At 49.2% G+C, this 14,366-nt stretch overlaps 1 protein-coding gene across 1 annotated transcript in view; it reads left to right on the forward strand.

Annotated features, from left to right (window-relative positions):
- Positions 1–14,366, forward strand: part of AFF3 (ALF transcription elongation factor 3) — a 560,353-nt gene that overhangs the window by 509,802 nt on the left and 36,185 nt on the right. Inside the window, exons 14-16 of the mRNA XM_067704167.1 lie at positions 885–1,071; positions 8,203–9,288; positions 13,821–13,945. Coding sequence (XP_067560268.1) covers positions 885–1,071; positions 8,203–9,288; positions 13,821–13,945 — 1,398 coding nt within the window. The remainder of the gene's footprint in view (positions 1–884; positions 1,072–8,202; positions 9,289–13,820; positions 13,946–14,366) is intronic.

Genomic DNA, 14,366 nt, shown 5'->3' on the forward strand with positions numbered 1-14,366 from the left:
TGTGAGTATTGAAACTTTCTTTTTGGCTCACTGTTTGGGTGGATGTGTGTGATTTGAATTTTTGTGGTTAATTAATTACCATGAGAAGTGTCCGTGTTTCCTGTTCTCTTTGAATCTATAATTTGAGTATGTAACTTTCTGGCAAATTTCAGCAGGGATACGAACATCGAGTATAATTCCAAATAGTATTGCTATAAGCCACTGTACTGGAGTTGAATTTTAAAGTCTAAAATATTTTAAAATGTGTGAGTGAGGGATCTTCAGTTCTATAATAAAGGGCTCAAAGGAAAATTACTTGTTTATACAGCAAGCCGGCTCCTGTAAAGACTACAGGACTCGCCTCTGTGGGCAGGAAGAGGTGGGAAGCAAGACAACTTTGTGGGTCCCGCTGTCTCCGGAACCTTCCAGCAGGCCGTGAGAGCACAGAGCAGGACACTGTGCCCTTCCTCACAGCCCACTTCCTAAAATAAAGCAAACAGACATTTTCGTTCTTTACAAAATATTTCAAGCATTTTAGATTTCCTTGCCTTTTTGTGGGTGATTGGAATCGGGAATGCATTTGAAAAGCCATTCCCAGAAACAGGAGCAAACTAGAAACAATCCTTCTGCAGTTACACCACCTTCCCCTCTAAAACGATCACACAAACTAGTCACACTGACGAGGGCCTGATTACCAAGTGGCACCGACTTTCACTCCCAATTTAATTTCTGTGCATCCGTTGTTTTAACTGTGAGGCTGCTTTGACCTTGACGGTGGCTCTGGAGCTTCAGGTGACGCTGACAGATGCGCAGGCTGGTGGAACAACAGCTCGCTCGGTGGTGTATGCGTGTTTGCTCACTTGGCTTTCCTCCCCTTCCCTTCCCGGGGCCTCGTGGGCTGACAGTGCCGGCCTCCCGCAGGCCGACTGCAGGGCCTCCGTGCCCTCCAGCAAGGGCAGCAGCAGCGGCAGCAGCAGCAGCGGCAGCAGTTCCTCCAGCGACTCGGAGAGCAGCTCGGGATCTGACTCAGAGACCGAGAGCAGCTCCAGCGAGAGTGAGGGCAGCAAACCCCCCCACTACTCCAGCCCTGAGGTAAGGACACGCCGGCCCCTGAGTGCCTCCCCTGCCTGCGTCTCCCCGACCCGGTGAGCGAGGTCAGTCTTCTTCCGAGTGTGGTTCACACACCTTCTGCTCCTCCAGCCTCAGTGCTATGACACTGGCCTGCAAGGCGCCGTGACCTCTCTAGGCCACCACCTCCTGGCAGCCTGCCGGGGTTGGTTTAGGCTCATTTCCCCCAGCCCCTCCTCACAGTGCTCCTAATCACAGAGCTTCCTTTGAAGTCTAGAAACTTCATCTCTTATGGTCCCCAAATTCTCTATCTTGACGTCCAGAACTTTCCAAGTATGCTGTAAACATCACTGACTGGAAATAACCTGAGGATCGGGTCTCCCTAAGGGTCAGCCGAGGCAATAAGCAGACAGGGCAGCTCCCTGCCTGGAAGTGTGAGCCCCCGTAAATCACGGGGAAAGGAGTTTTGTGGATTGGACATGGTTAGGATCTTACCTTTTTTCAGTTCATCACAGATTAGGAGAACAAGGGCTATAAATATGAATAAAACCTCCTTTGTTTTCTTTGTAAAAATATAAAAAGGAAAATTAGCATCAACTTACAAATACTAATGAAAACTTTTATAGCTATGATGAGTATCTGTGTGGAAGATTTAGGTGCCTCCTATAAAAATATTATAAGGTCCCAATAAAAGCCATTGCTACTTCTACTTTAAAGGGGAAAAAGGGGAAAATTTAATAGCAATTCAGAGCGTGGATTCTTGAGAGAGGGCTGAGAGCACCCTTCTCTAGTCCCTGGATCTGTAAGGGTAGACTTTGATTTCTAAAGAGGGAATAAAATATGCTTCTTCTTGAGTGTATAAACATTTGATGTTACGGTGGCTCATAGGATTTAGCTTTATACCTACAACCTTCTGTACCACTCTGGGCCCAAATTTCTAAATATGCTCTAAAATGAAACCAAGGGCTTCCCTGGTGGCGCAATGGTTGAGAGTCCGCCTGCCGATGCAGGGGACACGGGTTCGTGCCCCGGTCCGGGAAGATACCACATGCCGCGGAGCGGCTGGGCCCGTGAGCCATGGCCGCTAAGCCTGCGCGTCCGGAGCCTGTGCTCCACAACGGGAGAGGCCACAGCAGTGAGAGGCCTGCATACCACAAAAAAAAAAAATGAAACCAAACCCACATATGCAGACCTTGGCGGTGAGTGGTTTTTGGTTTTTTTTTGTTTGTTTTTGTTTTTGGCCACACGGCAATGCGTGCAGATCTTAGTTCCCTGACCAGGGATCGAACCTGTGACCCCTGAAGTGGAAGTGTGGAGTCTTAACCACTGGACCCCCAGGGAAGTCCCCAGGAGCACCTTTAAGGGCCAGCAAGACCCATGTTTCCAGCTTGTGTACCTGTGTCTCTGTCTCTCCCTGTCTCTCCCCCTTTCCCTATCTATCTTTCTATCCCTATCTCCCTATTTAAGGGGAAGGCCCTTGACAACATTAACCTATAAAAGCCATATGTTGATATAATCCTGACTTTTCCCAGAAGCTAAATTATTTTTCCTTCTTCATCATTTCATTCATTCATCCATTCATTCACTCATTTAGTGTTCCTTCAACGAAGATCTATTGAGTCTCTGCCACAGATATGATGCTTGGCCCTGAGAGACAGCAATGAGCTGACAGAGAAGGTTCCTGTCTTCACAGAGCTGATATTCTAATGGGAGTATTTGAAACAAACAAAAATACAGGAGTTAAATAAAACAGAGATGTTAACCGGGCTTCTTCAGAGCCAGCTTTATGCTCTAATTTGTTGAAAAACTCCAGAATATTTAGTAGAAAGAACTGGGTTCCAGGGACATCGCAAGAGCCGGGGGGACAGTGGTGGTAGATTAAAAGCGTTAGGGTCTGTGAACGTTACCTCCACCCCAGGCTCTTTGTGACTTTGAAGGTTAAATTCAGGAAAGTTGAGTCTCATTTGCATGCTGAAATGTGACTCCTGGAGTTTCTAGGCGAGGCTGAAAGCAGCCTTGGAGAAGTACAGCTATAAATGGCTTTAAGCAGATTCTCTCTAAATGTCACTGAGATAATCACAAAGACCTGAACTCTTGGGTGATGAAAGGAAGCACTTGCCGTTCCTTGTTTCTTCCAGCAGCTACCAGAGGCCCCTAGCTGAGGAGAAGGAGGGGAGCCTGGTAACACAGGCCTCAAAGTTTAAGTTGCCTGAGGCCGCGGGTAGCTTTCAACTCCTGGCTTCTCTATGCGGAGGGAGTGCAGGAGTGACGAGAGATGTAGCCACACTGCAGGTGGCTTCTTTCTGCTGGAAAGGAATGTATTCCTTGGAATAAAAGCAAGGTTTCTTTTAACATTTTTCCCAAGGTGACTAGAGAGACACGCCCTTCAGAAATGCAATGAGGGAATTCCCTGGTGGTCCAGTGGTTGGGACTCCGCATTTTCACTGCCAAGGGCGCGGGTGTGATCCCTGGTCAGGGAGCTAAGATCCCAGAACCCGTGTGGCATGGCCAAAAATTAAAAAAAAAAAAAAAAAAAAAATTAGAAAAGAAATACAGTGAGTTTGCAGAATGAAAGTTGAGAAGAGGGGAAGCATTACCTGCTGAGTCTCCACGGAAAAATTAAAAAAGAAATACAGTGAGTTTGCAGAATGAAAGTTGCGAAGAGGGGAAGCATTACCTGCTGAGTCTTCGTGGCATCTCTGCTTTCTTCTGGCCTAGCTAGCCCGGGACCCCTTAAAGAGAGCAGTGAGACCCCTTTTCCTTCCCCCCCACAGGACAATCCAGCTCTTTATAGCCACACACCTCACATTCCGTTGTCAAGACCTGTTTTCGCTGCTTTGCAGCAGAACATTTGTGGCCCTCCTTTCCTTCCTGGAAATATCCTGAGGCCCTCCTATTATCAAGCAGGAGACCCTCATGATATCCCAAGACACCTGCATTCTCCCCCTCAACGTCCGGCACTGGACACCCACTTGGCTCTCCTGAGTTTCATACGAGCTGTTGTTTATGGCCGTGGCTGTAGAAAGCCACTGCATTTCACATGAATCACCGTAGTCTAACCCCTTGTCTGCAAGCTAGCACGGAAGAGACCCCGAAAACAGTATTTCCATCACTGCAGATCCCCTCTCTGCGGCCTGACGTTTGCTTGCTTCTCCTCAGCCTAATTGTTTTCATTTGAGTTGTATCTTCTTTCCTGGCCTGGGACATCCTTTCACGCCAGAGCTTCACAGGGGAAGCGCCTCGCCCTTCAGTTAGCACGTTTACACCAGCACACAGAGCTCCTTAGACCGGTGTTCCCCAAGTAAAGGATGCTGCAGGGACAAGAAAGAGCCTGGTCACAGGATTTTGAGGAGATCCAGCATAAAGTAGGTTTCACCTGTTTCTTTACCGAAGGGCATCATTCAGCCCTTAATTTTGCTCATGTAAATGGTGTTCTCCATTGTGGCATTTCCCAAATGTATCTGACCACGGAAACTTTTCTTCATTGGGATATATGAACTCAAAGCCACGGAAACTTTTCTTTATTGGGATATATATGAACTCAAAGCACATTTTGGAAAATGCTGCCCTAGATTGTTCTTGAAAATCAGCAGGTACACGATACAAGTTATTCATTGATTCAATAGGCTTCTCCTTAATTAGGCATCTGTGGGGTATGTGGCAGTGGGTGCTCTGAAGGGTATAGATGAAGTGGAGACTAAAGTACACGGTGGAGAGCTTATACACTGATCAGAGGGAAGATTGATCAGAGAGGAGAGTCCTGGAGGGAAATACAAAGCAGCAAACCAGGAAACAATCAAATGCACTGGGCAGAAACCCTAATGGACAGCTCAGGAAATGGACCAGAGCCAGCAGCGTGGCAGGAAAGGAACCCCAAGCCCTGAGTTCCCCCTCCTCCCCTGCCACCTAATTCTTGGCTGTTTGAGCTTCCTTGGCCACAATTGTTTCATCCCCGAAATGGCGGCTAATCCCATGCTGTCTAATCTGTGACGCTGTTCTGAGGAATAAGTGATACAAATGGAGTGACAGCTCATTGTGAGTCATTATTAGGAGGAGCAGAGTCATAGCGTGCTGTCCCCCTAACCTATTACGGGTCCTGCGAGGGATACAAAGAAGCAGAGACCTGGCCCCTGCTGGAAAGCAGTGTTGGGCTTTGTTGAAGACACAAGATTTATATACATGAAATGGCTATGGACATCAAAAGATGATGCATTAAGAATAACAGAAGGCCACAGGTGTTATTTGGAGAGTTAGTGGTGTCTCCAAAAATCAATCTAATTCTATCATTTTAGGCTGAAGACTGACATTTCTCAAAAGAAACGAGGTCCCTCTTTTGTGAGGCTACACCAGAGAGTAATGGGAGACTGGCAAGGCAGCAGGGGAGAGAATCTGGTCTTTAAGCCCAGACAAATGTGGGTTTAGCCTTGGTGGTGCCTGGTAGCTCTGCAGCTTTGGACGTTTCACTTAACCTCTCTGAGCCCCATCTACAAACTAGGGGCGACAGTATTTCTTACCTGTATGGATTCAGTTAGATGATACCTATAAAGTGGGAGCACATTGTAGGTGTTCTGGCAAGGAGAGATGGCTGTTAGAGGATGGATGCCCGAGGAATTTGGATTTTTGTTTGAGGGGCAAGAGGAGGTCCTTGTAGATCCTTTGAGAAAGAGAATGTGATTTAGTGATGTGTTGAAATGGTCCCTCAGCCTCATTTCTTCAGCTGTGAAGAGGAGAAAAAATGTCCCTAGAGCACATCAGGCAGTGGGCCCACACTCAAGTGCTTCAGTTCTCCCTTCACTGTTAACGCTCCCTCCAGGAAGTTTTAGTGGGAGTCTCCCCGTGAGCCGCTGTGTTTTAGCTCCAGGCGCACGTCTGTGTTCTCCCACATAAGAGATGTGAGGTGTGGGAGGCCCAGGATGCTGGGGATGAGGGCGAGCTAGCGTGAGACATGGTGCTGGGGCCAGTGTGAGTGGCAGGCTCTGCCATAAATGGTCCACCCTCTCCCCGCGTGTGTCCCCTTCTGCAAGGCCGCTTCAGCATCCATTCATATTACTGGGCCCCATTTATCTGGGGAAACTGAGGCACAGAAGTCACTGACTCGCCGGTGGTCCGAGAGAAATGGGGTGGGGAGGAGACAGCCTCAGAGCCATAGCTGTGTTTGCCACCAAAGTAGCCTTCAACCACACCCGGCTAATCTCAGGGCAGGCGAGAGCTTCCCCTTGGCGAAGAAGAGGTCCTGCTGCCCTGCTTCCTCTCTTGTGTCACTGGCGCAGGATGGACCAGGTCAGGTGTGCTCTGCAGGTTCCATTGGCCCCTATCTCTGGAGAAGCCAAATTAAAGCGAGGTCAGAATTTACACAGGACAACTCAGAGGTGCAAAAAAAGACGTATCGTTTTGTTCTTTTGCCTCTTGCTTTGGGAGCCCTGGTCCTTTGGACGGCATGAAAGCAAATGAAGCAGAAAGTTAAGTCACACAGCAGACTCCCTATCAGGGTCATGAGAGATTCCCCTTCTACACCTGTATCCCAGGGGGAGGCTCCCCTTCCTCAGGGTGCCAAGGAAAGGGCCTGGAATCCCCATGCTGGCCTCCACTGAAAGGTCTCTTGTCATTCCCAGTCCCTGGACACCCTGCGCTGTGGTTCCCTGAAGTGTAGACAGTCTCATCTGTTTTGGGGGAACCAGCAGGATGTCCACGGTCCCTGCCACAGCTCCAGTGCCTGGTGCCCACACCCTGTGGCCACTTCATCTTGGCCCCAGGCCCTGCTGGCCCATTAAAGGCTTCCCATCTCCCTAAGCTGTGCCCCAGATGCCTCCAGACTCAGCCAGGACCCTTGGGGTCTAATATTACTGCCCTCCCCTCCCTCCCCTCCCCCAAGATCCTTGCTGCACGTGGCTGTGCCCCAAGTTCTGCTCTTAATACCAACCTCACTGTTGAGAACCAAATCTTTATACATGAAAGGAAGCTTTAGGAAATTATTATGTTAGAAAACAGTGGTTTTCGCCTACAAGGTTGCCTGACTTGCTCTGGGCTTTAACCAACCAAGTTTGAAGGGCAAAGCTAAGCTGATTCTTTATTTTAGGCTGGTATTTAGTCTTCCCCTGGATCATCAGAAGCCATGAATTCGTAGGGTAGAGACCATAGGGAAGGAAAAATACATCACCTTAATCACTTCAAAAATTTTCCCCATTTCACCTATCTTCACAAATTGATAATACTCTAGCTAAAGTTCTATACTTATCAATATACCTCTTTTCTATTAAGAATCACAGATGCTGGATAAATGGACTTTTATTAGAAATCAACAACACTTACTCCCTGTAAAAGCATCAGTTCTTAACCTTTGAATAAGACGTAGCTGCCTAGAGATAGGAATGAAAGCTATGTCCCTCTCCTCGAAAAATGCGTCTACGTGACATTTCACATTCTGTTACAGGGCATTCACTGACCTGCCCCCCCAAGTCCCCACCACCGCCCCCACCCACCCACCCCACCCCCCCGGAGCCAATCAATGGGCCAGAGTTTAAAACCTGAAATGTCCAGGATTTGCTTTAAGGTAGCAAAACTGCTTGCAGGAAAGGTTTCCATTGTCACCTCCTCATCTGAAATATTTCGGGCAAAGTGTGATGGATGCAGGTTGAGGATGGACAAACCAAGTCCAGCCATCACAGTGCACTGGGCACACACAGGTAGTTCTTTGGGAGTTTAGTTTCCACTCAGTCCCCTTTTTTAATTCCGCCCCCCTCCCCATATTTTAAGTCTCACAAAAAATGAGTGCTTTAACACTCAGGGTCTCCAAACTACACCCCAGTTAACTTTTGTGGACTCTCAAGTTTATGTATGTCTGTATAAATATAAAAATATATACATTGTATAACCCTCAAAAATGTTGGAAATGGGTCCTAATGAAGCATAGTGCATCCCCTTATTTTCCAAATAGGCCTCCAACTGCTGCACTGGCATTTCAGTGCTGGGGACCGGGAAGCGGGCAGCATCTCTGCATCTTGTGTGCCCACTGATGCTGCACACACCTACAGCTTCCATGTTCCTTGTTTCCAGCCCATCCATTGTCTGCCCTAAGTCGAGAGGAAAACAGCCAGGCCCCTTTTACGTGAGCCCATCATAAAAGATATTTGTTTGTCGCTGGTTTTCTGCTTTTAGGCCGAACCAGCGTCCTCTAACAAGTGGCAGCTGGATAAATGGCTAAACAAAGTTAATCCCCACAAGCCTCCTATCCTGATCCACAATGAAAGCCACGGGCCCGAGAGCAGTCAATACTACACCCCGGTGAAGGACGAAGCGCCCGACTGCGGGAAGCTTCCCGACAACGTCTGCCCGACCAGCCTGAGAGACAAGGACATCAAGAGCGCCTGCAAGGAGGAGCAGAGGCCGAGGACCGCGAACAAGGCCCCGGGGAGCAAAGGGGTGAAGCAGAAGTCCCCGCCCGCGGCCGTGGCCGTGGCTGTGACCGTGACCGCCGCCGCCCCGCCGCCCACGGTGGCCGGTGCGCCCGCCGAGAGCGCGCCCGCGCCTGCCCGGAGGTCCGCGGGCAAGAAACCCACGCGGCGCACCGAGAGGACCTCCGCCGGCGACAATGGCCACCGGCCCGAGGAGCCCGCAGCCGCGGACGCGCTGGGGGCGAGCGCGGGGATCCCCCCGGAGCCCCCCAAGCCCCGGCCCTGCAGCAACAGTAGGACCAGCCACCGCAAGGAGCTGCGCTCGGCCGTAACCGGCGAGAAGCGCCGCACGCGGGGGCTGAGCCGGATCGTCCCCAAATCCAAGGAGTTCATCGAGACCGAGTCGTCCTCGTCGTCCTCCTCCGCGGACTCGGACCTGGAGTCGGAGCAAGAGGACTACCCTCTGTTCAAGGCCACTGCCGCCTCCGGGAACGACCCGAGGCTGAAGGAGGCTGCCAGCAGCATCAGCGGTGGCGGCCCGCGGGCCCCTGTGGGCTCTATCAACGCCAGGACCACCAGCGACATCGCCAAGGAGCTGGAAGAGCAGTTCTACACACTGGTCCCCTTCGGCCGCAATGAACTTCTCTCCCCGTTGAAGGACAGTGACGAGGTCAGGTCACTCTGGGTCAAAATTGACCTGACCCTCCTGTCCAGGATCCCAGAACACCTGCCCCAGGAGCCGGGGGTCCTGAGCGCTCCCGCGGCCAAGGACACTGAAAGCGCCCCGCCGAGCCACGCATCCGATGCGCCCGCAGAAAAGACTTTGCCAAAATCCAAGAGGAAACGCAAGGTAGGCCTGGAAACCCGAGGAACTGAGGGCACGGCGGGAGGGAGGGCTCTCCCTGAACTTGTGGGCAGCAGGTCTGCTGGTCTAGAATGTTCCCGGAGCAGGAGTTCTATGTGACTTTCCTCAACAAACGTTCATAGAGCACTTTATGTATGCCAGATACCTTTGTAAGTACTTGACATGTATTAACTCAGTTAAATCCTTAGCACTGCCCAATGAGGGAAGTATCCTTATTATTGCCATGTTATAGATAATTAAGGTCTGTCTCACTGCATGTGGAAGTAGGCGAGCGGGAAATCTTCCCTGAGTGTGTGTGGAGAGGCAAGCTGGAGGCCGGGCCTGTGAGAAAAGCTAAATACGGGTGAACCCCATTCTTTGCTGGAAGGGGTGGGATCGTTCATTGACTTTAGAAGCCGGCAGCCTCAGAGAGTTTAGTAAGGCTGTGACTGGGGTGAGGCGTGAATCCGGAAGTGCCTAGTGGGGACCGTGGACGACGGGGCCCCGGGAGGGGACGCCAGCCTGGTGCATGAGAGCCAGCGGCTGGCGCTCCCGTGGCATTGATCAGGAGAACTTTGTGGTGGAGACGGGCTGGGAACAGGGCCCTCAGGAGGAGGGACTTTTGAGTAATCAGAGGGTCAGGGTTGAGGTGGCGCCAAAGGAGGGAAGCAAGCTGAACAAAGGCGGGTTGCACGAAGTGAGACAGGCAGCTCGTAGAGCAGGACGTTTGTCAGGAAGCAGACCCAAATGCTCGGCCCTTTGGCCGTTTTTGAAGATTTTTGAGCACAGGAATAATTTAATCATAATTTTAAACCAATTTTGAGGATTTTTATTCCCTCCTGTTACTGCATCTTCAAAAGTAACTTGGACCACAGTGGAAAACACAATGCGTGACAAGCCAAAGATTGTAGTCATCGTGGATGGTCCCAAATTTAGGAGAAAATCATTCACAACAGTTAACACGTATATATGTCCCCATGAGGGATGCTGTTTTTGTACATATTAAGTCGTCTATAAAGTCCTTACAACTTTATGAAGCAAATATTATCGTCATGCCATTTTACAGATGAGGAAACTGAGGCTCAGAGTGCCTAAAGGGACTTGCCCCAGGTTCACATAGGTGAGAAAGGGCAGAGCCAGGAATGAAGCCTGGGTCTGTGGCTCCAGGGTCTCCCAGTAAGAAGTCAGCATGAGGTTTGTGCAGTATTTTCCCCACAGGGCCCCTGCTCAGAGGGCTCTGTACTTGGAGTTTAATGCTTGCAGTTGCCATCTTGGAATTCTTCATTTTATTTTTGAATTTGTGTTTAGTAAGTGAAATGTGATGGGACGATAGAGCCTGCGCGGTCCCACCTCCTGCCCATTTCCCAGGACAGGTTCTGCCTGCCCCGTGGCCCCTGTGCACTCCTAGCCCTGTGCAGCATCCCCTCCGCATCCCCATCCAGGGGCCAAGGCACAGGCCTAATGAGGGTCGGGGTCAGGATGGGCATCTCCCCACCCCCAATCCCAGTACTGAGGGGTCCTCCAGGGGAGATTGCAGTCCAATCCGCAAGGGGTTGCCAGTTGGCCTTGGGGAAGGGGAAATGCCTAACTGGACTTCCTCACCCCTTGACCCATGGGTTCCACAAATGGCTGGTGGGGGAAACGCTTCACTGGTGGGCTGCGCACAAGCGCCCTGTCGCAGGCCCAGGCCCCCGGTACTTGGGAGTGTCTACACATGCCCCCCAGGTATCCCCGTGCCTCAAGGAGCACAGTACAAAATAGCAAATAAACACAGCGTGACAGGTCAGGAGAGAGACTTTGAAAGACAAGAAAATGTTTCCGACTTTAGTACTTTATAATGTTAGTCTTTAGCTGCTTGCTTTTTTTTTTTTTTGAGGTATAATATAGTGATTTGATATTGGTTTATAAGTATTGCAAAATGATGACCACAGTAAGTCCAGTTAACATCCGTCACTGTCCATAGTTACAAATTTCTCTTCCTCCTGGTGAGAACTTTCAAGATCTCCTCTCCTAGCTACTGTCAAATATGCACTACGGTATTATTAACTATAGTCACCATGCTGTATATTACATTATGTCCCCATGACTTACTCATTTTATAACCAGAAATTTGTACCTTTTGACCTCATTCATCCATTTTGTACTCCCCCCAACCCCAGGCAGTCAGCAGTCTGACAGCATAAGCTGGGAGGAGGTTTGGTTTCTGTTTTTAGATTCCGCATGTCAGTGAGGTTGTAAGGTATTTGTCTTTCTCTGTCCGACTTGTTTCACTTATCATAATCCCCTCTAGGTCCATCCGTGTTGTTGCAAATGGCAGGCTTCCTTCTTCTGTTGTACGCACATATATGCCGCAGTACCCTTATCCATCTGTCTAGCCGTGGACATTGGCTTCCTCGTCTTAGCCGTTGTAAATAACGCTGCAGTGAACATGGGGGTGCAGATATGTTTTCAAATGAGTGTTTTCGTTTTCTTTGGATAAATACCCAGAAGTGGGATTGCTGGATCATGTGGTAGTTCTATTTGAATTTTTTGAGCAACCTCCATCCTGTTTCCACAGTGGCTGCAGCAAATTACATTCCCACCAACAGTGCACTAGGGTTCCCTTTGGTCCACATCCTCACAGACTTATTAGTTTTAGTTTTTTTGATAATAGCCATCCTGAAAGGTATGAGGTCCTATCTCGTTATGGTTTTGATTTGCATTTCTCTGATGATTAGTGATGTTGAGCATCTTTTCATGTACCTGTTGGCCGTCCGTATGTCTTCTTTAGAAAATGTCTAATCAAATCCTCTGCCCATTTTTCAACTGGATTTTTTTGTTTGTTTCTTTGCTGTTGAATTGTATGAGTTCTTTATATATTTGGGGTATTAATCCCTTCTCGGATATACGATTTAGAAATGTTTTCTCTGATTCAGTAGGTTGCTTTTTCATTTTGTTGATGGTTCCCTCTGCTGTGCAGAAACCTTTTAGTTTAATGTAGTCCCACTTGTTTATTTTTTGCTTTTGTTGCCTTTGTTTTTGGTGTTAAATCCAAAAAAATCATCACCAAGACTGACATCAAGCATCTTTTCCTGCTTTTGGAACAAGGCTCCCAGTATTTTCATTTTGCACTGAATCCCGCAAATCACGGAGTCAGCCCTGGCCTCCTGGGTGACCTTCCCTTCTGTGGACTTCAGTTTCTTTGTTTGTAAAATGGTGACATCTTTGCAGGGGTGTTGTCAGAGTCACATGATATAATGCAGTAATGCGGGTTAGCTCACTACATACCTACCCTCTTTCCTTCTGTTTTCCTCTCATACCCTGCCCTCCCCCTTACTCGTTGGATTGACTTGTCCATCAGTCCCCAGGTGATTAATTGATTAATGAGTGAATCAGCCAGTCATCTGGAGATGGATGGATAAATGGACAGGCTGATGGAAAGAGAGAGAGAGAGGTATTTCAGAGATAGAAATTGATAAACATACAGATAGATTGGAAATATATATAGCTGTATAGGTATATGTAGATAATGAGATGTGCAAAAACATATACATGTATATTCCATAGTATTCTGTATTTAAATAATTTTATTACTCATGGGCTTTTTTATTTTAACTTACAAAACTTCATTTACACTAAGTCTCACACTCAGCTCTCCTCATGAAATCTACCGAATCATCATTAAACTCACACAGAGAAGTGAAAGAACATTTTCCCAGCACTCTTTACTCAGTATCTGGGGTGTGAAGCCCTCAGTTTTGGGTGCTGGAGATGGGACACCGCAGACCTGGCTGCCCAGGGTGCAGAGTCTAGCCCTGCCAGAGCCCTGGAAGCCAGAACTGGGGGTTCAGAGCTTTGGCTTGGACCCTCACTGGGGGCACTGTTTCGGCGTGAGCTGCTGGGGTCCTTGCAATAGAGGCTGTGTAACAATCCCAGCTGGAGAGAGAAGGTCAAAATTTCTCTATCTTTGGTGCCAGTGCTTGTCTCCTGGAAAGCTCTGCTGAGAGCCCTACATGTGCCTGTACCGTGTTGCTGCGATCTCACCAAAAATGCAATTTGGTTGAGTGCATGTGCCTCGTACCCTAGTACACGCCTAGGTTAAATACCATTGTGGAAAACAGGAATCCAGTCAAACTACTGTTTTATAAAAATGTCCTTTGAGGCCATGAATTTCAAAAGAAAGGTCCGAGCTTGGCACTGCCCTTACAACATCAAGCCCAGGATAGGTCGCTATGCCTTGTTTGGGTACCAAGAAACGCCAAAGGGAGGGATGCTGAAACTCCAGAACAGGTCTTCTTTGGAGGGTGGAATCTGCCTGTGGGTAAAGAAGTGTTCAGTGGTGATCTTTGTGTCACGCTTTTTCCTCTCAGTAAGCTGACAGATTTCTTCCTTGTTCGCGGAGTCACTGATGGGGAACCCAGGCCAGGGCCGAGAGTGCTGCAGCCACATTGGTGCTCGGGATGTTGTCCAGAGAAGCCCAGATAAGCTGGTTGGCGATGGGAGCTCGCTGTGATCCCTTGAAATCTAAAGCTGACTGGCTTTTGCTTCTTCCCATGCAGTGTGACAGCGAAGATGACTGCCGGGAGATCAGGAAGGCTCAGGGAGAGAAGGAGAGCTCTTCACGACTCACTGCCTCCGCCGGCAGTACTTTGTCCGCAAACCATTGCAACGTGAACGTCAACAGGTACTCACGCTCCCAGGAAGGCAGAGGGAGCTGGAGGCGTGTCTGGGTCTGAGAGGCACATGCCTACTGGGGGAGAGTCGGATTTTTGAGTGACTGCTCTGCTCTGGGTCTCCATGTTGCCTACCAAGCCTCTTGGGCTCCTTCATCAATAGAAATTGATAAGAGGCCAGACAAGAAATTCAGACAAGGCTTTACTGGGGCACATGCTGTAGCACGAGGGAACAAAGACAAGTAACAGATTCCCTTGCACGCTGTCTGATGGGGGGCCAGCTGATTCCTTAAATGGGGTGAGGGTAGGGTGGGGCCAGGGGTCTGATTCCTTCCTAGGGCGGGGCCAGCTGATTCCTTAAATGGGGTGAGGGTAGGGTGGGGCCAGGCTGGAGGGGTGGCTTAGGAGGTCTGCTCACCCCCTTGTTGGCGC

Source organism: Pseudorca crassidens, chromosome 14 (genome assembly GCF_039906515.1).
Source record: "Pseudorca crassidens isolate mPseCra1 chromosome 14, mPseCra1.hap1, whole genome shotgun sequence".
In the NCBI taxonomy this organism is placed as follows: domain Eukaryota; kingdom Metazoa; phylum Chordata; class Mammalia; order Artiodactyla; family Delphinidae; genus Pseudorca; species Pseudorca crassidens.